General features: G+C 56.1%; 1 protein-coding gene across 1 annotated transcript; it reads right to left on the reverse strand.

The window, feature by feature from the left end:
* Nucleotides 1–971: 971 nt before the first annotated feature.
* Nucleotides 972–25246, reverse strand: FIGNL2 (fidgetin like 2; the record flags this gene model as incomplete). The annotated part of the gene is made up of 2 exons (XM_079715710.1): nt 25122–25246; nt 972–2953 (listed from the first exon to the last, which is right to left on the reverse strand). Exon 2 carries the CDS (start codon nt 2940–2942, stop codon nt 972–974), a length of 1971 nt encoding a protein of 656 aa, XP_079571836.1. The 5' UTR covers nt 2943–2953; nt 25122–25246.
* Between the last annotated feature and the right edge of the window lie 309 nt (nt 25247–25555).

Below are 25555 nucleotides of genomic sequence, written 5' to 3' on the forward strand. Positions count from 1 at the left end.
CCACTCAGAAAGGTCTCACTTTCTGAGTCTTCTGGGAGAACTTGCTTCCCTGGGGGTGAAGGGGTGGGTGGGGACACACACAGGAGAGCAGCCAAAATCTAACATTCTTTCTGAGGTCAGTTTCTTCCTGAGTTGTCAAAAGAAAAAGAAAAACAGCAAATTCTACACATCTTACAAAAATAAGAGGCCTAAAATATTAAACAAGCTACATTTCTGGGATTTCCCCCCTCAAAAACAAACAACAACAAAAAACCCTTTTTGGGTGTTTTTTTCTTTTTTTTTTTTTTCTTGACTCCCACAGACCCAAGGTTTCAGCTGGGTGATGGATACGGGGTGGGAAGGGACTCCCTATCCCTCCTCTTCAGCGCCTAGACCTCCAGATCTCCTGAAAGGGACATTGCAGTCTTTGAATGTGAGGGACAGAAGGCAGGGAGAGGGACCAAGAGACGAGAGAGGCTGGAGAGCAAGGGATGGAGACAGAAGCACAGAGAGTGATAGATGGAGAGACAGGGGAGGGAGGAGCAAAAGAGAAAGAGGGCCAGGGCCGCGGGGGGGGGGTGGGGGGCGTATGGTCAGTGACAAAGCGACGGGGAAAGAAAACTACGCGAACGCAGAGAAAGGGGGAAGTGGAGGTGGGGGAGGGAGCCATTCAGAAAGCAAGGAGACAAAAGGATTGTGGCGAGAAAGCAGGAGTTCCTTCGGCCCCGGGCCGGCCGTCCGCGGGGCGGAGATGGCGAGCTTCCCGTCCACAATAAATAGGAAAAACCTGAGTACACAGCGCATACGGCATCTATCTGCCTAGCAGAAGCATTTTCCTTCCCACGAAAAAAAAATATCCACCGGCAGCCCCCTTCTCTCTCCCACCCCATATCCCTCACTCCGCACCCCCCAGCACGGTGGGGTTAAAGACGTCCCTCCCGAACGGAGGGGCGGGGAGGGGGCGGCGGCTCCCGCGGCCTCACGGAGCGCCTTCAGTGTCCGAAGCCGTACATTTTGTCCCACTCCACGAACGAGTCCAGCTCCTTGGGCGAGGCCCTAGGACCCACCTTGGCCAGCGCCGCCTCCAAGTCCTTGTAGGAAAGGGGGCGCTGCAGCCCCGGGAGGCCCGCCCCGGCCGCCGCCTGCTGGCACAGCTGCCCCAACTCGCCCCCGGAGAAGCCCTGGGTGCCCTGCACCACGGCCGCCAGCTCCCGCTCGCTCAGCGCGCAGCCCTGCTGGGCCAGCGCCCGCTGCAGGATCTGCCCGCGGGCCGGGCCGTCGGGAAGCGTCACGTAGAAGCGGAGAGCGAAGCGCCGGCGAGTCGCCTCGTCCAGGGCCGCGGGCCGCGAGGTGGTGCCCACGACCAGCACGCCGTCGGCTACCGCCCCGCAGCTGCCGTCCAGGCAGGCCAGGAGCGGCGCCTGCAGCGCGCCCGCGGCGGTCGCGCCGTCCTCCCGAGCCGACAGCAGCGCGTCCAGCTCGCTTATAAGCAGCACCGCGGGCGGGCGGCAGCGCGCAGCCGCGAAGGCGGCCTGGAGGAGGCGCGTGCCCTCCGCAGAGCCCGGCGCGGCCAGCGTGGCTCCGCGCAGGCGCAGCAGCGTGGCGCCCAGCTGCGTGGCGAGGCAGCGGCCCAGCAGTGCTTTGCCGGCGCCCCGCGGCCCAAAGAGCAGCACGGTCCGCGGCGGGCGCGGGCTGCCGGGGTAGGCGGGCGGCCTCAGCAGGGGCCACACCAGCTCCTCCTCCAGCGCCGCCTTGAGCTCGCCCTGGCCCGCCACGTCCGCCCACTGCACCGGCGGCCCGCAGTCCACCATTTTGCTGGTCACCAGCTCCAGGGCCCCCGGGTCCACACCTTTGGGAGGCTCCCCCGACGGCACCGCGAAGCCCCCGCGGGGAACCGGCGCCGGGGATCGCTCCGGAAACTTCTCAAAGGGCTCGAGTTGCGGGCCGTAGACGGGGGAGCCCAGGACCTTGAGGGGGACGCCGCCACCGTACTTGCCTGATGCCTCCTCCGCCGCTCCCGGCGGCTTCGCCCGGAACCCGTTGCCCCGACACTCGCCGTTGTCCGCGGCGGGGTAGGAGGCGCCGTCGGCCGCCGGGGCCTTGGCGGGCTCGTAGGCGTACTTGCGGTAGCGGCCCTCGGCGCCTTCGTCGGCCGCCTTGCGCTTCAGCGACACCCCGGCCTCCGAGGCCCCCTGGAAGCCGTAGGAGGAGGGCTGTGGCCGGGAAGGGGCGGGCGTGGGCAAGGGCGTGGGCGCCGCCAAGCCCGAGGTGAGGTAGGGGGCCGGGGGCGGGGTGGGAGGCGGTGGGAGGGTCCCATAGCCCGGCTGCGCGGCGTAGCCCCCCGCTGGGTAGTTGTACAGAGGCCCAGAGGGGCCATAGCCCGGCGGGGGCGGGGGCTGCAGGAGCGCGGCCGGGGGCGGCGCGGGCAGCGCGGCGCCGGTCTGCGTACAGTAACCGGGCGCCAGGTATCCCCCGCCGTAGCCCGCCGCGTACTCGGGCGCCGCCGACGGGCCCCCGCACGCGTTGCCGGCGTAGAGGGTTTCAGGTAGGTTACCGGCTACAACCGGGGAACCCCCGAGGCCCCCGGAGCCGACCCCAGTGCCCGACTTGGTTCCCGGGAGGCCCTCGTGGAGCGAGGCCAAGGGGTAGGGGGTCTCCGGCCCCGGCCAGGGCTCGGGGTCCCCCTTGGCGCCGTTGAGAAAGGCGGCGTCGCCGTAGCCGCCCAGGGTGGGGCGCTCGTAAGGCGAGTCCAGGACCCCCGAGTACTTCTCTGCGTAGCGCTTGAGGAGGTTGGAGGCAGTGAGGGCAGAGATGTCGTCGTGTGCCCAAGCATAATGGCAGCGCTGGCGACCCCCGGGGGGCAACTCCAACTTGTGGGCCGGCGACGGGGTGGTGGAGGAGACGTCCAGGTGCTGCTCTGGCCACTGGTTGAGGGGCTGGGCGTGTTCTGGTGTCCAGTGCATCTTCGACAGAGCTTCAGGCAAGAGAGAGAAGAACCTAGTGAGACCCTGCAGAGCCTCTGAGAACCCGTCAACTGCCAGCCACAGGCCGACCTTCTTAAACCTTAGCTTGGGACAGGCTGGTTTTCTGGCATCCACCCACACCGTTCCACCCTCCCCAGGCCGTCTTCTGGCACCAAAAATACCATATTTGACTTGCCCCTCACGTTCCACAATTAAGTTATCTGAAAATACTTTCCGCAGATCCAAGATGGATCTGAAAATGACATGTTTGGCCCTAACTTCACCTTCTAGGTAACGACTATTGTTTTGTCCTGGCCCCTCCAGCCCTGCCCTCTAGGACACGTGGTCCTTACTTTTAGACCTATTGTAGTGAAGGGTCAGGCAATGGGTAGTCCCCCTTCCCCCGCCCCCAGCCCTGGGCATAGTCAAAGCCAGGTGGGGCTCATTCAGTAACAGATATTTGCGGCACACCCACCATGTGCTAGGCACTACAGAGTCACTGGGGTTGTGTAAAGGCCCCTGGCCTAGCGGTGGCCCAGCAGTGTGACAGTCCTAAGTGCTCTGTTCACCTTAGCCTTCCCTGAGGCTCCAGGGCTCCCTTTGGGCCTGAAGTGAGGGATGCCAGTGTCAGTGGCAGCACCATATCATCCCTGGGAAACCCCAGAGGCTGACCCAGAAGCATTCACTTCCTTTCTACTTGGTTTCTTTTAGTCTCTACCTGATGAAGTTAAAGCACCTGGGTTCCAGACCCAATTCTCCCCATGACGACTGCGTGCAAAGAGCAGGTGCTGCCACCTGCCTCGTTCACAGAATGTTACACCACAGTACAAAAAGTTTGTTTAGAAAAGACATATATGTCTTCTAGAGAAGATGGGACAAAGTTAGTTCACAGCAGTGCGAAGTTAGTGCACATCATAGAAAGTGGGTCACACATTTGTCTCTGAGCTTCCCAGGAATCAAATAACTCATCTTGCAAAGTAAAAAAAAAAACACCATCATACTCAAAAGAAGCAAAAATGTTCCTGGCATAGAGATCATGGAACTTTTTTTCATGGACCTCAGTAAGCCGACCTGTGAGATGTAATAAAAGTGGCCTCTTCAGTGGCCGTGCCGTAAACACGGCAGAAGTGTTAACACGGCTGTTTTGTACACTGTCCCTCAGCACCAGTCCAGGCGTGGGCCACACTGGTAAAAGGGATTCAAGGCCTGGGGAACAGCACTTTCCAGGCATATGGCTCCAATTGGTTGGCCTGATCTGAGGATAACATCTCAAAGACTAAATGGGCCCATGACATGCCAGAGAAGATTTTTGCTGATGATTATTTTTCAAACCTAAGCGTTTGATAAGACAAGTTAACCTTACAGGTTCAATATTCTTTCTTCAACAAAATTTTATCGAGGGACTTCCCTGGTGGCACAGTGGTTAAGAATCTGCCTGCCAACGCAGGGGACACGGGTTCGAGCCCTGGTCCGGGAAGATCCCACATGCCGCGGAGCAACTAAGCCTGTGCGCCACAACTACTGAGTCTGCGTGCCACAACTACTGAAGCCCGCGTGCCCTAGAGGCCGTGCTCCACAACAAGAGAAGCCACCGCAATGAGAAGCCCACGCACTGCAACGAAGAGTAGCCCCCACTCGCTGTAACTAGAGAAAGCCTGCGTGCAGCAACGAAGACCCAATGCAGCTATAAATTAATTAATTAATTAATTTAAAAAAATTCTATTGAGCACATATTAAGAGCTGCTCTGCGCATGGGGGCAGGTTGAAAGGTGAATATGATAGTTCAACCAGGTGGAGGAGACAGACAACATCCTTTATGAGGTGGGAAAAAAGAGGTGTGTGCCCAGAGCTCTAGGGCTCGGGGGAATGTGCCATGCCTGGTTGAGAAGGCCTCACCAGGGAGGGGTATCTTTGCTGGACCTTGAAGGGTGAGAGACCAAAACTGACCAGACCGGCTAGAGGGTTCCAGCCCCTTCAAAGATGCAGAGCACAGTGCGTTGAGAAAGCCAGGGCTGGAATAGTTCATATGCCCTCTTCCCTCCTTCAAGATGCCTTACTGCCACCTTCTGGAAAATCATCATAATAAATCTACAAATCTACCGCGTCTATGATGTGAACTGTGCCCCTTTAGAAGCAGGGCTCCTGTGCAGTGCACAACCTACATAACCATATGCCGTAAGCCTAGAGGGAGCACCAAGAACTGTTGGGTCCCTGGAGCCTTGCAAGTGGGTATATGGGGGGAGTGGTAGAAGAAGAGGCTGAAAGTAATCAGACCGCTTCTCAGGCTCTCCACAGTTGCCCTTACTTGCAGCAGCCTGACTGTATCACCTCTTATGGCTGTAACCTGATGTCAGTGGGTGAGGACAGTCTTTGAAAATAAAACTACTCTCATCCCCGCTGCCCTAGGGAAGGCATGAGCCACAGATACTAAATGTTTAAAAGAGGAGTTCTTAGGTTTGTTTCGCCTCCATCTGAGAGGTGATCCTGGCCACCAATGGCAAGAGAGAACAGAGACAGCAGAACTGAGGGTGAGGTCTGAGGGATGCAGATATGCAGCTCCTACTGAGGGGTCTCCGAAGAACAGAGGCTTTACCTATTGTCAAAGGGGTAATGTCCTGGGATATCAGAAATCCCAAGTGGTTCTGCTTGCAGGGTCATATGTGGTAACATCAGAGTCATACAAATGCAAAAATTGTGTTATGACGTAGCCCCCCAAACCTGTCTTTTTTTAATTCACTATTATCTGTGAATATAGATATAAGGAGCTTTTGTTCCTTAATATAGGGAAAAGAGATTTGAACTTGATGAGAGCACTTTCCCTGAACTTATTAAACTGGGCATGCTGGGGGAAAAGGGTGGCCCCTCCCAGAAGGAGATACATAGACACAGCGAGGAAGGCTCTGGGTGTGGACTTATTCACACACATTTCCCGCGCCCACTGCCAGATCTGCTGCTCCTCCCTGTGGCTGTCCTGCAGCGTCCTCCCTGTCCCTCAGCCGGCTCCTGCCCTGGCCTGCAGCAGTCTTCACTCAGGCCCCCACTCTCCAGACCGAGCACTCAGGCCCTGGCCCGCATTGAACCCCTCCACCTCAGCCATTGTGGACTCCAGGAACCCACTACCTCTGGCCCTCCAAGCCTGTCCTCCCAGCTCCACACCCGTCTATCTCATCTGCTCCGGGCTTAGCCCCTTCCAGGCTCTCCTAGCCCCTGCCCAAAGGGGCCCTTGTCCACCACAGCTCATCCCACCCACTGTGAGATTGTCTCTACCCTCAATCCCCTCAGACACTGGCCTTCCGCTCCAGGGCTCCAGGCCGTTCTCTTCCATTTTCGCCAGGGGCACGTCTCCCTCACCTCTGGCCTTCTGTTTTCACCTTTATCTCCATCTGCATCCATTTTGCAGGCCAGGAGGCCTGAGGGTCCCTCCACCCCAACCCATGACCCCATCCGGCCCAGGCTGGGATCTTGCCCCATGAATGAACTACTCTTCCCCACTACCATGGCCTGGCTTCATCCCCACAGCAAGCTTAATTCTTTCCCATTTTCAAAAAGACTTCCTTCACCCTAAGTCCCCCACTAACTACCAGCCCATCTCTCTTGCCCTTCTTCATTCTTCCCTCAGGCATCACTCTCTGCCGGCAGTGACAGCAGGGTAGAGCATGCTGTGTCCCTGCCCTCGCTCTCAGGCCAGTTACAGCCCTCTCCTCTCCCATGGGGAGGTGGGGCCTGCTAGCCAGGAGCTGGAGGGATCTCCCCTGGAGAGAGAGCCCACCTCCTTCCCAGGTTCATAGGGCACACTGCAGTCCCTACATCAGCCGAGCTACACATGATGGAAGGCCTGGGGGACTCGGGAAGTTATGGGTTTTGAATCAGAGAGACTGGTTTGAATCCAGGCTCAAACACTTACAGCGTGAGCCTGAGCAGGCTGCCTAACCCCACTGAAGCTCAATTTCTCCATCTGTTAAAGGGCATAACATATGCCTTGCAGAATGGCCATGAGGATTTAAAAAGATAACATAAGTACACAGTCCAGCGTCAGATATAAAGTAGAATGATAAATCGTACAATTAGGAACCTGAGCAGTGGCCCAACCTTGCTGAGTGAATCCGAACAAGTCAATTCCCCTTGGGGTTGGGGGAGTGTGAAGAATGTTCCAGCTCTGATATGACAGACTGGTCCTTATGCCATTTCCTCTCTGTCCCCACTGGGGGCAAAGCCAGCTCCTTCTCTGTGCTTTATGCACTGTCTTGTGTAGCCCTCACAACAGCCCAATGAGAAATACTATTGTCATCATCCCCATTTGGCAGATGAAGAGACTGAGGTACAGAGAGATTAATACATCCCTAAGGTCACACAGCTGTTACCCAGGGGAGCAGGATTCAGACCCCAGCAGTCTAACTACAGGGCCCAGGCCCTGACCTCTTGGCTGCACTATCTCCCTGGTCTAGCCCTTGGTACTCACAACGAGAGAAGAGCCTGAGGCCATGACACAGCCTCCACGAAGGCTTGTTTCCTTGGCCCTAAGGAAATGTGTTTCGGTGTTTACCTGGGAATGTGGCTGTGCTTCAAGTGCTGTATGCTTACCCTTCAAACCTGCAGTTGGAAGCACCTCCCCCTGGGGGATCCCAAGTTAACTGTGTCCCACACGCAGAAGAATATGTGCCCTCTCACTGCAAAACAGCCCAAGTAGAGCTGTCCCTTTCACCAGCAACCTTGCCATCTGATAAGCACTCACACCCCTAGGCTGGGCAGACAGTTCCTTATTTGGGTGTGTGGCCTTCGCTGGGGGTGGCTGGGACTCTGGAGAAAACGCCACTCTTTGAAACTGCACCCTTTGGGGAGCAAAGGAGGTCAGGCTCCTGCAGCAGCTCTTTCTCTGCAGACCCTTGGAGGCTGGAACTCCACTTGACCCCACACACAGAGTGCAGTCCTTCAAACTCATAGGTGGTCAATAAATAGTAACAGAAAGAATTGCTGGATGGAGGGGGAGGAAAGAATTCTATAAAACCCTCCCCTCATTTGTAGGAAGTCTTCCAGGATCAAAGAGGGAAGTGATTGGGCCTTTACAAATGGCCAAGGCACTCAATGCACTGATTTCAGTCCTCGTGGGCCTCTCCGATCCCCGTGGACCAGGCCCAGGACACTCCGTGCATCAGGTCTGACACAGGCTGTGATAGTGTGATTTACGATAAGAAATATATATGGGTTGGCCCGAACGAACTTTTTGGCCAGCCCAATATTTAGTCTTCATCCACTGTTCCTGACTCACAGCTCACCAGACCCTTGGAATTTCCTAAGCATAAGAGTGACGGGAGCATCTTTCATTATAATATTTGGTCTCTTGTCCGAGTTCCTGAAATAGCTTCAGAGCAATAAAGATGAAATTGGTGTCCTGTGATTCCTAACAAGTCCCTTTCAACCACACCTGAGTTTATGTTAATGAGGTGATTTTTGGAAAGCTCCTAGGAAACCTAAGGATGAAGGCTGGTTGCAAGGGGAAGCAGCCACGATTAGAGGGTTGGAACTCTCAGCGCCCCCCACCCCACCTTCCAGGGAAAGGAGAGGGGCTGGAGATTGAGCTCCATCGCCAGTGGCCAACGGCTTAATCGCTGTTGGCTGTGTAAGAGGCCTCCACAAAAACCCCAGAGGACGGGGTTGGGAGAGCTTCTGGGTTGGTGAACACGTGGAGGTGCTGGGAGGGTGGCTGCTGGGAAAGGGCAAGGAAGCTCTATGCATCTTCCCATATACCTGCCTCATGCATCTCTTCCATCCCGCTGTTCCTGACTTAAATCCTTTTATAATAAACCAGTAATCTAGTGAGTAAACTGGTTTCTTGAGCTCCGTGAGCAACTCTAGCAAATTAATCGAACTGGAGGAGGGGGTCGTGGGAACCTCTGATTTACACCCCACTGGTCAGAAGCACAGGTAACAGCCCAGACTCGTGATTGGTCTCTGAAGGGGGCAGTCTTGTAGGACTGGGCCCTTAACCCGTGGGAGCTGCTGCTACCTCCAGTAGATTGTGTCAGAATTGAGTTAAATGTGTAGGACACCCAGCTGGTGTCCCAGAACTGGCTGGTGTGTGGAAAACCCACAGGTCTGGTGTTGGAAGTGAAGCAGTGTGAGAGAAAGGGGGACACGCAGGAGGAGTGTGTTTCTCCCTCACACAGGCCTCCACCCTCACTCTGGCATCAAGAGGCAGCAGACACCCTGAGCCGTCCCTGCGTGAGCACGGGCAAGACACCTAACCTCTCCAAGCCTCACTTTCTTCAGCTGTCAAATGAGATGGTGTAGATGATGGACAGCAAACTTGCTCTCACTAGGAACCCTTTAAATGAGTTTTATACAGGCTGAGGTGGGAAGGGACCCCAACCACGCAGTGTCAACACCCCCCTCCGACTCCCTAAGGGGGCCCCTAACACGCCCTCCCCATCTCACAGAGGTTCTCTGGTTCAGAATTCCCTGACCCACAGGGCTGGGGCGGGGGGGCAGGAAGGAGGGGCAGCTGTGTGGTGGCTCCCGGCCTGGGTGGAGAAGGGCCGATGTCACCCTCCTGGGCCAGCTCCTCGGGCTCCATTATCTCAGCCTGGGACAAAGGGGCTGGAGTGGAGAATCCTATTGTTGGGCCTCGTATGGAAATCTCATTAATCTATTCACCACGGCTCCCACAGGCCTTTTGTCCCAGGCTTTTTGTCTCTCGCTCACAACTGATGCCCCGGGGGTCTCTGGCTGCCTGACAGAGCTTGAAGGGGACAGTTCCCCCATCCACTGGGCCCTGTCCCCTCGTGCCAACCCCCAGTTACTCCAAGAGAGGAGGAGAGAGAGGGCACCTGGGAGCCTCTGGAGGACAGGACAGGTCACCTGCCTCAGGCCTTGCACCCACCATCTAGGAAGCTGTTCCCCCAGCACAGCTGGACCCCCAGCACCCCACCCTAGACACAGGGCCTAGCATGGGTAGGGCTCAATAAGTGTTTAGGGGATGAACCAGAAGAGGCCAGAGAGGCAGCTACAAAACTCTGCGCCACAAGGGCCGCAGCCCATTTCCTTCAGGTTCACTGTCTTGTTTCCGTCCAGCCAGCAAACACTTTCATATACCTTCAGAGTGCCAGCCACCGAGCAGCAGCTGTCACAGGGGCAAAACTGGATCAAACCCTTCCTTGCAACTCTACCATCTCACAGGGAAGATGAGGTGAAAGTGGTTATGGCCATAGGAAAGAAGAGAAGAGAAAAGAAAGGAAGAGGGATGGAGAGAAAGAAAAAGAAAGAAAGAAGGGAAGGAAGAGAAGGAAAGAGGAGGAAAGAATGAAAGAGCAGGAAAGAAAAGAAAAGAATTAATACTGGCAGTTGGGAGGCTTTGGAGCCTATTTTCGGTGGGGAATCAGAGCGGCACCTAAAATGGGTCTCTGCAGACGGAAAGCACTGGGGTGTGTTCGCAGCCGAGCTGAGCAGGGAGTGCTGGCACGTCCATGTCATCACTCACCACCCAACACCCCACCTAAGTAGATAGTATTTACAGATGATAAAACTGAGTCCCAGGGAGGAGGTCCTGCTTGCCCAAGGTCAGAAAGAGGGCCTCCTCCTTCTGGCCAGTGTTTTCGCACCTCCACAGGCTCTGGTAAGGCGAGGATACAAATGGGGGAGCAGACCCTGGAGGGGAGCAGGAGTCCACCCAGCAAATCTCAACACTCTCCTCCATGTCCCTAAACTTACTCCTTGGCTGGAAAAATGGTGGAGAACTGGAGCTGCGGAAGGGGGAAGGGAGAGCCATAGGGAGATGAGGAAGGGGTCACATGCCAGGAGGTGGGAATGGTCGGAGCCAAAAGAAACCTGGAAGACAGCCCTGCTCATTCCAGCCTACAGGGCTTTGCTCACCCAGGTCCACTCACTGGAAAGCTCTCCCTCTGCCAACTAGCTCTTTCCCATCTTTCAAGGCTCACGGCAGGTCCTTCCTCCTTCATGCATCCTCCCTGGCCACTCCAGCCCTAACTGACCCCTTGCCTTTTGGGGAGAGCTGGAGAAAGTCCCTCCTGGCAATAAGAACACAGGCTGTTCTTCCTCTTGTGCCTGGATCCCATCCCCTTTCAATGCCCGGGGACTGTGTTCCCTCAAGTCTCCCCTCTCCTGCAGGATCAGTTTCCCCCTCTACTGGGTCATCCTCATCAGCCCACAAACAGGCTGCTCCTTTTCCCATCTTGGGGTCGGGGGAGCTCAAGAGGATCTCTTGATCCCCTTCCAACTACATCCTATTGCACTCTGCTTGCTTTTTACCAAAATCAAAAACAAAACAAAAACAAGAAAGAGTTTAAAAGATGCCTGTACTACAAGTTCCGATTCCTCCCCTCCCATTCTCTCTTGAACGCCCTCCATCCAGGCTTTCACACCCAGCGTTCCAGCTGTCTGCGTGCGCGTTGTTAAGTCTGACAGTCAGTCAGATGGCCAGTCCTCAGCTCAGCGGCATTGGACTCAGCCGATCCCCCCTCCTTCCTGAAGCTTCTTCACTGGGTGCCCCGCCCCCTCTCCTCCTCCACCTCTTTCAGACCCTCCTTTCACCCCTCCCCTCTGAGCCTTGCTGAGCCCAGGGCTCCGTCCTTGGAGCCTTCTCTCCACATTCATTCCTTGGAGACCCCATCCAGGCTCACGGCCTTGACCATCAGCTGTACACTGAGGATTCTCCAGCCTAGTCTCCCCCCATGCACACCCCACTGGCATAGTCAACCTTCTTCCTGACCCCTCCCCGCTTAAATGTTTAATGGACACAATTGACATGTCCAAAATCAAACTTCTGACTTTCTCACCCACCCCCGACCTACCCACCACCCACTACTCCCACCCTGGGTCTTCCCCACCTCAGGAAATGGCAGCCTTATCCCTTCTGGGTGCTCAAGCCAGAAACCTTGGGGTCACTTCTAACTTCTCTCTTTCACACCTCGGACCAGCAAATCAGACTGGCCCCGGCTTCCAAATCTATCCAAACTACCGCCACCTCTCACCACTCCGGCGACATCTCTTACCCAGAGGACGGCAGCAGCCTCCCATTCTCCCCTCCCCATGTCCACTCTTGTCCCCCACTCTCTAGTCACAACACAGTAGCCACAGGACCTTTGAAAACATGTCTGAGCATGTCATTCTTCTGCCCAGAAGCTTCCAGAGGCTCCTATCTCACTGGGAATAAAAGCCAGAGTCCTCCTAGTAGCCGACCTCATCCCACCGATCTGCTTCCCCTCACCTCCAGGCCTCCCCTCCCGCCACTGTCCCCTGGCGCCTCCCCTCCAGTCACACTGGCTTCCTCACTGCTCCCCGCACACTGGCTTTGCTCCCACCTCAGAGGCCCTGGCCTTGCTGCACTCTGTGCCTGAGACACTCTTTCCCCAGATCTCTGCACGGCTCACACCTTCACTCACTCCAGGCCTCTGCTCAACTGTCACCTCATCAGACCCTGACCCCCCAACCTGATGTCCTCTGTAGCACTCATCATAATCTGACCTACTTGTTGCTTTATCTTCTTGTACCCACTGGAAAGTTACATGAAAGCAGGTACTTGGTTTTGTTCACTGTCATATCCCAAGCACCTAGGACAGTACCTAGTGCACAGTAAGTTCTTAATAGACTCTGTAGAGTGGATGGATGGATGGATGGATGGATGGATGGATGAGCAAAGAGGCTTGAAAGTGCTTCTGTGTTCAAATAAAGAAAAAAATCCAGGTGACTAAATTTGAGCCCACATGAGCTGTTGAGGGTGGCAAGAGGCAAAGCCAGGGAATTACTTCAGGAGTGGAGGCGGTGGGGAGAGATTGCCTGGAAGGGGAATCCGTGCCTGTGAACACCAGAGGAAATACCCAGCCCTGATCTGGCTGGAGCTGAAGGACACCCAACCTCCCAGGGACCCCACCTGGCCTTCTTTTTTTTTTTTCTTTTTCCCCCCAAAATCTTCCTCCTCCTCTCTTCCCCCAGCCAGGCCTCTGGGAGAGGACAAAAGGGGCAATGGAATTCCCATCAAAGGCCACCGGACACATGGTAAAGAGATCAGGGCCCTTGGGATCCTGCTTCTTCAAGGTAGTAAGGCCTCCCCGCCAGTCTGGCTCCTCTCTGGGATGGGGGTGGCAGGGGGCGTGGGGTGTGCTCTGGCCCTGGACTCCTCATATGTCAAATGCCAAACAGCAGGAGGCTGGCCAAGCAGCCCCCGTCTGGGCTGTGTGTGTGCACACGCGCTGGGGGGAGGGGAGAGTGCAGAAATCCCTGCTTGTGTCGGCGGTCAGGGCCACAGACAAGCTGTGACCATCTGTTGTCGTCTTGAGAGGCCAGGCCAGGGGCCGAGCACCCTTGAGGATAAAACTTCCCTTTCTCCCAGCCTTCTAGTGTTTGCAGAGAACTTGAATAATTACCATTCAGTTTCATCCTCATGACTTCCCTGATAGATAAACATATTCTCCCCATTTTACAGAAGAGGAAATGGAGGCTCAGAGAAGGGGGAGTGATTCTCCCAAGGTCACAACAGCTAGTAAGAGGGGAAGCTGATATTCTCAGCCCATGCTGCCAGCCCCTCCCTATCTCAGCCTTGACCAAGGTGCCTGGGTGCCAAACACAGGGCCCCCTCAGGGCTAGGCTCTCAGGCACAGCACCAGCCCAAGCCTGCTCCCCATCCCTTCTTCCAGGAAGCCTTCTAGGACTGACACCCCCAAGGAAGTTCTAGGATGCTTCAAAGTCTAGAGCTCTATACAGCCACACCTTTCCCACCCTGGGCTGTTGGTCTGTCCCTGGGTATTGGGCCCCCTCACTGGCCAGGACCTCTTAAGGGCCACTCGGTCACCCACCCGCACTGGGGCTGGGGGGCTCTGACAGACTGGGGAGGGGGCACCGCACGCTGCGAAGAACCCCGCCTAAGGTCACACAGGCAGGAAGGGATCTGCACCCAAGAGCCTGGCTTCCACCTCTGAACACAGCCTCTAATCCTGTGCTGCCCACATCGCAGCTGCTAGCCACAGGGAGCTATTTAAATTCATTAAAATGTACTAATTATTTAAAATTAAATCACTTATAATTACTTATTAATTATTTTAAAATAAAAAATGTATTATTAAAGTGAAATTCAATTAAAGGAATTTCCTTGACAGCACTAGCCACACTCCAAGCTCTCACTGGTCACATGCGGTAGTGGCACCTGCATGGTCGGCGCGGACACAGAGCATCCCCATCGCTGCAGAGAGTTCCATGGGACAGTGCTGCTCTCATCCCAGCCAGGACTTGCTTCTGCAGCCAGGGTGCTTCCCACTACAGCTGGAGCCTCCGCCGCTTTCTCTTGAACTTGAATGGAGTCTCACTTCTTAGGGTCTCCCGGTAAGACATCCCTAGGACTCGGATTCCGTTCCTCAGGACTCCAGCTTCCCCAGGAGCCAGGGAGGGAGGGCAGATGAGCCGAACCCACCACTCCCCGCCAGCCCAGCCTGTCCCGCCTGCCACCAGCAGAGCAGGGGCAGGCTGAAGAGGAGAGGGCAGTAGGACAGGGCAGTGTGTCATCTGGCCCTTCAGGCTGTGCCTCCTTCCCTCCCCCATCAGCTGCTCAACACCCATCCCCCCCCCCGCCTACCATCCTCATCCTCATCAAATCCCATGGACAGATGGGGGCCAGCAGGGAAAAACGTGATCACTGTGAAAGCACTCTCCAGTGCAACAGAGTCTGGGGGTCACAGCTGTGTCCCCTGAGGCCTGGCCAGTCCTTCATGCCCGCCCTTGTGTCAGCAGTGAGAGAAGGGGGGGTACTTAGGAATCTTAGGGGGAGATTTAGGAATCTGTAGATGCTGGATTATTCTGGCAGACACAACCCCAGTTAAAAATGCAGTCAGTCATGTGGTCACTCGTCCATCCATCCATTCAGTGCACGTTGAATAAGTCCCACCACGTCAAGAGGTAATAAGAGGATGTAAAGATGGACAGGTGGGCTCCCTAACCAGCTTGACCAGGTAGGGACGTGGCTTATTCTGGACTTAATCCTCATTGCAGGCTAGATGAAGATCCTTTGTCTCTGCCCAGTGGTCTGAGCAGGGTGGACAGCCCCCCCCCAAACAGGCGCACAGCGCGTGTGCGCGCTCGCGCGTGCGCACATACACACACACACACACACACACTCCCAGCTGCCGCCATGAACTCCCTCCCATGGTCTTTCTAGCCAATCACAGCACTGAAGGGTAAGTCCCACTGCCCAGCGGGCCCCCAGGGAGTGTATTAGCACATTTGAACCGCTCAACCTGCAATGACAAAGCCTGGGGCCTTGGGAGGAGACACAGCAGGAGGGGAGGGGGGGCCTGTGGGGAGCTGTCCTCCCTCCTCTCCCAGGGGAAAGCTCAGGACTAAATTAAGCATTCTGGGGCACAGAGGAATTTGGGGGCCCCAGCTCCAGCAGTGAATAAGCGATCCATAAAATCCCAATTTACACACTCACTGATCAAACGGCCCAGCTACTCCCCTAGGAACTTGGGCATGGCTCCTGGGCTTTCCCCTCTCTTGCAGAAGGTCCTGGGGTGCCAGACCCAGGACACAGGCAGCCAACGCTTTATCTGAAGACTCAGTCCCATCCCCAACCCCCATGAGGCACATCCATTCCCAGGGCTTGGAGACCTGCCTGCACCCACTGTGATCTGGCTGCCTTTGGTGGGGCTCATCAGGTCTGCCCTCTATGAATGACAGCTCTTTTTCTCTCCCGTGCTCCCCCAGGGCTGCCGGGGCTGACTTCAGCCTCATCAGAGCTGCTAATCACTTTTCCAGCTCTGAAGCCCTACTCTCCTGCCCACTCCCTTCTTTCCGACAGCCCCTCCATGTTTTCTCTTGACCCTCATCCTGGTGGCTGTAGCTGCTGGGAGATGCTCTAAGCCCTCTCCTTCCAGCCACACAATCTCACCCCTTCCGCAGGCTGGGAAGATATCCAGAAACACAGGGCAAGGAATACGGGTTTCCTATCCCCAACTCATCTATCTCCCTGGAGACAGCAGGTAGAGAGAACTGGCCTAGTTATCACCCTTACCCCTTCCCCCAAAGAAAACTCAATTTGTCTCCACCTCCCTCGATTTTGTTTGCTTTATTTAGGCTGCCTGAAATTTCAGTAACAGAAAACCACTCTGGTTAACAGGCATCCTCTTTTAAACTACCTACAGCTCTGGGAGGTTCTGGGCTATCAGCCACTCGGCCCTCAATAAAGGTTAGCAAAGCTGATTGGCTTCTCTCCGTGCCTGCTTGAGAGTGGCCCTACTGAGCAAGTAGAATTTTCATCAAGGCCAAGTAAAGCGAGTCTTCGGGGCTGGTAACTGCGTTAAGGGCAGCACAGCCCACCCTACTATGCCCTCTTCTCACTACCTGAGCTGTGTTGGAGCAGGTGAGTGGGGGCTTTAACTGCTGGGCCCTGGGACAGGACAGAAAGGGAGGGAGGGAGGGCTCACCCTATGTCCATGCTTTCTGGAGGGTTTGGTGGGTCAGGCTGCTATCTCCCAGAGGCCATTGCCTCCTGGGCCCGGAGCTCGATCTCCATGACGTCATTGAGTCCCCCCAACAGACTGCTAGGAGGGGTTTATGGTGCGAACCCATTGGACAGCAGGACACTCTCCTTCCCTTCTTCCTTCTTTCCTCACCTTCACTGGCTGCTCCCAGGGACCCTCAAATGCAGCCTGGACTCACTGGTGACTTCAGTTAGGCAGGTGTCTGAAGACTGACATGGGGCTGGGGGTCTCTGAGCCCACCCTGGCAAGCCCAGGGGTCCATCTGGAGGTCACAGTCCCACCTCCTTCCTAGGGCTCAGATGATGCAGGGAGTGGGTCAGCCTCTGAGATGTGGGGCGAGTGTCTCAACCTCTCTGTTTCCTCCTGTATGAAATGGGGGAACCAGCATGTCCCAGCATGCCCCCAGGCTGGCATGAGGGCAGTGAAGGAAGAGTGGCTGGAGGGAGCCAGGGGCTGGGGCAAGACACCAGGCCTGGCTCTGACTTGGCTCCCAAGAGGGCTGGCCAGGCACTTCAGCCTGAAAAAGGCGGGGTCGGGGAGACTCTCTGGCACCAAAAGGATCCAATGCGCTTGAGAGACCCCTAGGAGAGAAGGGCAGTTTCCAAGCTGGGCCCCAGAATGGAGGCATCACCCTGCAGTGTAAGGCCCCTGTCCTGCCCCTCTCGACTGCTGGGTGGGACTGTGGGGGGAACTGAGTCCCAGACCACGGCTTCCCTGGACGTCCCGCCTGACCCCTGGCCCTGCTGCCCTGTGTCCTAGAGCACCTCTCACCCACTCCTCCTCTGCCAATAGAAGGAGGAGCCCCAGGGCCCTGCCCCCTCTCTGCCCTCTATCCAACTTAGAAAATGCCCAGATAATGTCACATGCCCCTTCAGGCCCCTCTTGAGAACCCGCCGGGCCAGACCCAACTTCATCCCGAGCCACACTTTTCCTGTCCCTGGGAATCTTGGGGAGCGCTCGGCTTCTCAACACAGAGTGGGGACAGCAGCGGGCACTGGCGGAGGAGGCTGTGGTCACTGGGGTTACTGGCCAGCTCGGGCAGCCCTGCTCCCCGGGGCTGGGTGAGACCCTCCTAGAGCCTGTCTCCTCGTGGATCTGCATCTGGAGCCCTTCGTCCCTTGGGACTTGGCCCTGCATGGCTGTGGGAGGGGGAGGAGGTCAGGGCTCTTGACCAGTGTTCAGTCGTAGGCCCCTTGTGCAATCTAGTAAACCTGTGGCCTGTTCTCAAAAGTATTTGTCAGTGTATAACATAAAAATACACAAGAGAAAAAAAAGGTGTAACTATATATCGTGACAGATGTTAGCTAGACTTATTGTGGGTGACCATTTCATACTATATACAAAAATCAAATCATTATGTTGTACACCTGAAACTAATGTTATATGTCAATTATACCTCAATTAAGAAACAAATAATACATGGGACTACTTTGTCATTTATACCTTAATAAACCTGGGCAGGGGTTAGAATTTTTTAAATATTCAATACACGGGGCTACAAAGGGAATTAATGACATTGGGATACAACTCTATTCATGAGCTCCTCCGGGATCACGGATCACGGGTGTTTAGCCCAAGAGACAAAGGCCCCCTCTCAGACCCCACCCACTTCCCCCCAGCCAAGCTTAGGATCCAAGGTTGACTTGAGTCAGTTTGGGTGGCATGTGACCTCCAAAAGGCTTAAGCTTTAAAGTCTGTGTGATCCTATGTTCCCGGGCCCCAAATATACCCCCCTCCCCGTGCATAGGGGTGTGTGAGAGACACCCCGCACAGGGCCAGAGCAGAGCAGAGCAGAGGTAAGGGAGCAGGCCCAGGCAGCCTACCCAGGCTTCCCCGGCGGCTGCCTCTGCCCCCGCCTACCCCTTCCCAGCCCTGGGGGAGCCGAGCTGAGTAACTCCAGCTATGCAGCCTGGCCGGTCTACCTGGGCGTGAGTGGGCAGGGCTGTCCTCGAGGGGGTGGCCCCCTACACCTGTGGGGCCACAGGAACAGAAAAGAGAAATGGGGGGGGGATGGTGCTAGGCAAAACCCAAACAACCACAGCAACTCCTGTCTGCTCCGGTCTGGGACCCAAGCACATGTGCCAAGCACTGCTGTAAGCACATGAGTTCATGTAATCCTCACAATAACCCCAGGAAGGAAGTATGACTGTTACTCCCATGCTACAGAGGAGGAAACTGAGGCATAGTTAACTTGTCGAAGTCACCAAGCTAGGACATGGTGCTGGGTGGCAGCTCTGTGCAGGCCCTCGGCTCCCCCCCACCCCATCCTCGAATGAGGCGAATCTGCCATGAAAGATTTTTGGCTTAATGTTAGCTGTCTGAGAACATGTAGGTTGTCTCTGGAAGTGATAAGCTCCCCATCAGTAGAGGCATTCAACATGAGAGGCTGTCTACAGGGAGGGGCACTCTTGGGCAAGTTGATGGGCTCTTCCTCTCCTCTCTGCAATTTTTCTGGGTCATCCCCACTTACATGTCTAATAGGCACTGCAAACTCAACAAGTCTAAAAACTGAACTCCTGACCAACCCCACCCCAATGAGGCAGCTCCATCTTTCCCAATAAGGGGCTCAAACCCCAAAACTCTGACCCAAGAGGGCTACGGTATGGAAGATGGTAACAGGAGAATGGCCATCCCACATAGAACACAGGCCACCTGGAAAAGGAGCCCCTTCCTAGAGGGGTGAGCGTCTGGCCACCAATGACCGCTGTCTCTCTGAGGAGCTGGGTGGGAGGGGCAATCCCCCCTGGTGGCCAAAGTCCCCCTGGAGCCCCTCTGCCCCAACAGAAACCTCCAGGTAGACCGGGTACATGTGAAAGAATATGAGGCAGGGGAAGGTGTCCTTTTGCAGTATAACCCGAATCTCGCCAGTTTTCTTTCCCCACTGGCCTGGAAAGAAGAAAAAACACCCCAGACTCTCAAGCATCCAAGGGCCCAACAGGCCAGTCAGCAGCAGGTGACTAATTCCCAGTTTCCTAATTCCCACTGTCAAAAAGATGGAGCTGCCTCATCGGGGTGGGGTGGTCAGGAGTTCAGTTTTTAGACTTGTTGGGTTTGCAGTGCCTATTAGACATGTAAGTGGGGATGACCCAGAAAAATTGCAGAGAGGAGAGGAAGAGCCCAAATTAGGGCCTCTGTCAGCTATGAACAGCCTCCCTCGGGAAAAAGAAGTCTCCTCGGGACTCTGCCAAAGAAGCAAGGCCTTGCTGTGAAGGAAGTGGTCTTTTCCCAGTCTCTCCTCTCCATCCCATCCTGGGTCCTGTCCACCGCTCCCCAGCTCAAGCGCCTTCAGAGGCTCCCTCCTACGCAGGGAAAACAAGGAGAGCGGTTCTGAAAGCTTAGCCTGTCCTTTTGCCTATTCACTGGTCCTTGACTGTCTTGTAAGCTCCTGGAAAGTGGGACCACATCAGAAATAATGCTTGTTGGATGAAAGCCTGCCCAGATAAAGTATCTGGGCCTGGCTCAGGGCCCTGCTGAGTGTGAGGTGAGTGTAGCAGTGCTTCACGTGGGTGCCTGCAGCAAAGCAAACAGCGCCAGGGCTAAGGATGGGATCTGCTCCTTCCAGGCCACATGGGAAGCCGAGGGTTGTTACGGAAGATCCGAGGCAGGAAAGCCCCACTCAGGGGCTGGTATGTAGGTGCCCGGGGTGTGTGGGGGGAGTCTCAGGGGCCCAGGAATCCCAGCCCTGGGCACCGTCTGGAACCTGGCTGAGATACACCCAGGACCTGGCACAGTACCAGGACCCAGCAGGTGCTCCACCGAGGTTTGTTAGCATAAAATGCAGCCTCTTTGCCACATCTTCCCATCCATCCCCGACTGATTAATTCCAGCACTGGGCAGGGGATCAGGTGGCTTGAATCTGCCAGGCAGTGAGGGGAGGCAGGGGGGAGGCAGCTTCCACCTCCCGGATTCCAGAGGTAGCCACGCTGGCTCCCCTCTCACCTACCTCCTGAGCACCCCCTACTGCCCTGACTCTACTTTGAGAGAGCTTCAAAGATGGCCTGGGCAAGCCCTGCCCCGGGCCAGAACTTTCACACACGTGTCCCCTTTTTCTCCTTGCTCCTACGTTGGGAGTTGGTTCTCTGCAGTGGGTACTGAATCACCAAGTGGGTCACCAGAGGTAGGCATGTACTTCAGAGACAAAGGACACACTATGTGAAACCAACACCTCTATCACCTATGAACTCACTCACTAGTGTCCTTACCCCCATTTTGCAGATGAAGACTTAGAGACACAAACAGAGTATGTGACTTGTCCAGGGCAATTAGACATGATTAGTGGCAAGGTCATTGCAGCCCAGGGCTTGGCCCCTCGGGTGGGGGGCATGATTGGTCATCATAAATTGGGATCGGGGCCTACGGAGGTTGGTCCGAGGCCACTGCCTAACGCTACCATTCACTGAGAACACCCCACCCCACCACCAGCCCCCAAGGTGAATTGCAAAGGCTGACTGTCCACGCCTCCGTACTAAAGGAAAAGAGAGCCAGGCACCTGGATGGCTCCCACTGCAATCCCTTCTCCTTGGCTGGCCCAAGCAGGAAAACGTCAACATCAACAGCAGTCACAGATGTCCCAACTCACGATGGTTTGACTTACAACTTTCTGACTTTACAATGGTGCAATACGCATTCAGTAGAAACTGTACTTTGAATTGTGAATGTTGATCTTTTCCCAGGCTAGCGATCAATATGCAGTACGATCCTCTCTCGTGATGCTGGGCAGTGGCAGTGAGCCGCAGCTCCCAGTCGGCTAGCCATGCCATCACGAGGGTAAACAACTGATACAAAACAACCATTTTGCACCCATTAAACCATTCTGTTTTTCACTTTTGGTACAGTCTTCAATAACTTACATGAGATATTGAACACTTTATTATAAAATACGCTTTGTGTTTGATGATTTTGCCCAACTGTGAGCTAACGGAAGTTTTCCGGTCACCTGTAAGGTAGGCTGGGCTAAGCTATGATGATCAGTAGGCTAGGTGTATTAAATGTGTTTTTGACTTACAATAATTTTAACTTACGATGGTTTTATCAGGACATAACCCCATCGTAAGTCAAGGAAGATCTGTATAGCCCTGAGCACTGTCCCCTGCATTTCTGACCAGGCCCTCCCAGGCCCACAGTCCTTCAAGACTGGGACTCAGGGCTTCTGGCTCCTGCCTCATTTAATCCTCACGGTAATGCTTATGAGGAGGGCACCATGATTAGTCCCATTTCTCAGATGAGACATAGAATATTTAATAAGCACTATGTAAGTAAATATTAGCTATGGTTCATCAAGTCGCTTAAGAGAGTGCTCAGAGAAGAGCTAGACTCTCTTGCCACTCGCCCTTGTTCCTGGGGATGCGTGGGTCCTAAAACAAAACAACCCCTGGACCTCCTCTCTCCAGGTGACACAATCAGAGGTGACTAGCCCATACCCCGACCCAGGCAGTGTGAACCTTTCCCACTCAAAGGCTGGCCCAGCAGCTCCGTCCGATACCCCTGGTCTCTTGGCTCATCCTGTCCACCTTCCATGGACACAGCACCAAGTGGAGGGCAGGAGTGCTGGGCTGCAGGCCCCACTCTGCTCTCAGCACTTCAGGGGGGTCTGGATTGGGGTGAGGGTTTCTTGATGTAGGGTTCCCATGGGTGTCACGGGGTCCAAGAACCCTCTAAAGCAGAAGGCCAAGTCTAGTATCGAGTGATGGACATGCATTTTTCTGGGGATGGCTTTTGAGGGGTCTGTAAATAAAAAAAAAAGTTATGGACCCAGGACTGGGTAATCTTGAAGACCCCTCCCATTCCTAGTATTCTTGGGCTACATGCATTTAAACATAAACTCCACTCCTCATCCTTCAAGGCCAACCTCAGCAGCCACTCTGGAAAACTCTAAGATTTCTTGCTTCTTTGACTGCAGCATAAGGCTTGGGACCCACATAGCCTTGTAGGGTCTCTCCTGCCTTGCTCTTCCTCACTAGCCTGCCAGCTCCAAAAAGGGAGCAGGGCCAGCCCAGGGCTGAGATGGCAGAAGGCACCAGTATACCCCACGGTCGGCCTAGTGGGGCTTACCCCAGCCCACAGCCTCTGTCCACGGGAAGGCAGAGGTTCTTGGTGTTGTGGACCACAGGTGTACCCGGCCTCAGGTCCACCTCTCTCCACGGCGGCCCTGGAACCTCACTGAGCCATGCTCCCACAAAGAACCTGGCTTTCATTAAATCGGGTAGAGGAGTCATTAGCAGCCAGCCAAGTCAAGAAGAAGCAAACTTCTGCTAGAAGGCATAGGGAGAGCAAGGGAGACCAGCCTGTCCCCTGCGATCCCTGGCTGACAGAGGTGGGGGGAGGGGGAGGCGGGAAGGCTGGGCTCCTAAGGGTCCAGCAACTGCAGCAGTAGGAGCTGGGGGTGGAGAGTGGGGGCAGTCTTGGCCCAGATAATAAGCAATTGTTAATGTGATCCATATGGATCCTGACTGGCCTCTCTGTTTAACAGGATGATAATGGCAGGGAAAGAATGCTGGTCTGTGGGGAAAGGAAGGGGCAAAGTCCTCCCCGGACTTGGGGATGGGGGAGGGTCAGCAAATGAGGAGGAGGAAGAGACCCACCCAGGGGTCTCCCCCCACCCAGGAGCACAGAGTTATTTGCCTGGAAGTGTTCAGATGCCATGCTTTGTAGGCTGCCCTTACAAAAGCCCTTTTATTCAGCCAACAAATATTTATGGAGCACCCACAAGGTGCCAGGTGTCCCCAGTGGGGACGGGGCGCGGGGAAGTATATGCTCCACCCCTGTCCTCCAGGAGGAAAAGCTTAGTGTGGACTCAGCCTCAGAGGCTGACAGGAGGCACAGGTGCAGGGTTAGGAGAACATGTAAGGAGGAGCAAGTGACAAGAGCTGCGGGCTCTGGAGACGGTATATGGAGGAAGCGTGGCATCCGAGTCGGGCCTTGAAGAATGAGGAGGTTGTGGAGAGACAGGGACAATGGGAAAGCATTTGGCTGAGGGAACAGCCAGAGCAAAGGCAGAGAGGCGTGAAATTGCGTGGAGAGAGTCTGAGGTCTCAGCAATAAAGCTGCAGCCCAGGCAGGGGAGGGGAGGGGAGGGGATTCTTGCTCCATAAAAAGCTGTGGCCATGGATGACCAGAAGGAAGGCAGGAAAGGGCTCTGAGGACAACACACTCCGGTTTGGTCCCTCTCCTGCCCCGCTCCAGTCGGCGCAGTGGAATTGTCCACTCATGGGATCCTCAGCCCAGCCCAGCCCACCCTTACACCACAGCCCGAAAATCCTGCAGGCCCTCGGAAGTCAAACTCCTCCCTGTGTCTCTCAGCCCTCCTCTTCTTCTCCTGAGGAGACGGGGGTCCCCCTGAAAAGCGGGGGTTATTGGGCCTCCCCCGGAGCAACTCCGCTGCCCCACAGAGCTAATTCCCTTTGGCGCAAGAGGGCTTTCCCCCGAGAAGATATTACAGGGAGGGCACGAGGGTCGCTCCTTACAGGGGTGGTTGCTGAGGACACCAGTGGAATCAAGTGGAAATAAATGAAATGGCGTTAAATACGGGAGAGGGGGATTTACGAGGCCTGTCACCCGGTGGAGCGAAGCTGGCCGGCAGGCCCCGCCCCTTTCTCGCCCACCCCAGTTAAGTCTCGTCCCGCCCCCTGCCCCGCCGCTCCGGCGGCCGCCGGGTACCGGCGTGCGGCTGGGTCCCCGCGGCGCTCAGCCACGAGCCGCGCAGCGCGTCCGTCCTCCGGGGTCACAGCGCAGCGGAGGACGGCGCTTGCTCCCGGCTAGGAGCTCCGGGATGGGGGCTCTGAGGAACCCCAGCCCGGCCGCTTCCAGGACGATGCACAGGGGTTCAGGTTGGACTCTGGAAGGGTCTGGGGCTCCCCTGTGCAGGGTCAGAGTTCTTTGGACCACTGCATCACCTGGCCCACTCCAGAGACTCCACAGGGAAGGCTCTGGGCCCCGAGAACCAAGAAGTTCTCCCGCCCCGCGGAAGCCCAGAGTGGGCTTCGAAACGGATCCCCATTCCTCGCTGCCTGGCCGAGGGCTGGAGTCCGCTCAGCCGCGGCAGCCCGCGCGGACGACAACACAAACATTCTTCCGTCCTCTATTCTCCTCCAAATTAGGTATCCATGGAGACAGGGCCTGGCAGCCTGACAGCCCCACGGCCTAATCCTGATTTAGTGACCGTCCCTTTAACAGCCCACCCACCCGTCCACCCACCGCTGCGCTCTGGGCTCCTGGCTGCCTCTGGACGCAGACTCCAGGCCACTTACACTCGCCCCCGCGCAGACCCCTTCCCAGGCCTCCTCCGCCCAGGGGCCGAGAAGGGGGCCTACATTTGCTGGGCACCTACTGTGTGCCCAACCCTAGCGGAGGACCCTCTATCGAGCGGGTTCCTTAGCAAGGGAATCTCTGTGTAGACAGACCAAGAGAGGGCTCTTGGAGTGGGGAAGTTTAAAGGGCTCTCGGCAGAGAGGGCCGGGAGCTCAGAGGGTCACCCTCGCAGCCTGTAGCGCACGGGTGAAGGTAAGTTGCTTCCTACAACACCCTGACTCTGAGATGGGGGCTATGCTCTCCCGGGCCAGAAGAGAAGAAAGGCAGGGGTTGGGCGTGAGAGACGCAGGACCCGCAGGGCCCGAAGTGGCCTCAGTCTCCTGTCACTGCCCCGTCACGATGCTGGGGAATCTCCAGGCCTGGAACCCAGTCCCCACCCCCCTCCCTCACACACAGGGGCCGCTGGACAAAGACCTGACGGAGTGGGAGGGGCCTCGGGCCAGCCCTCGGGCTCCGGACACTGGATCCTTCTGGGACCCGAACCCTCAAATTCTGGTTCCCCACCCCCAATCCCGCAGGCTCCCCCCAGAGCCTACTGCTCGCTACTGCTGCAGCCTCCGCACCAAAGGGGGCGGCGAAGAGGGTGCCCGTCGGCTGCGGAGAGGAGAGCCCCTTCCCTGCCCGCCTCCTCCCCCCGGGAAGTGACCCTCGGCTCCCACGCACCCGCCGGGGTCTCTCGCTGGCCTTGCCCTTCGACCCCCGCCTCGTTGAACCCCGCGCCCCGCAGCCCCCGCCCTCTCCGGCCCTCGCACTGCCCCGTGCCCGCGGACAAAGCTCCGGACACCCCGACCGAACGGTCACCACCCCCTGACCCCGGCCCGCCCGCGC

This window comes from Hyperoodon ampullatus, assembly GCF_949752795.1.
Source record: "Hyperoodon ampullatus genome assembly, chromosome: 11".
Classification (NCBI taxonomy): domain Eukaryota; kingdom Metazoa; phylum Chordata; class Mammalia; order Artiodactyla; family Ziphiidae; genus Hyperoodon; species Hyperoodon ampullatus.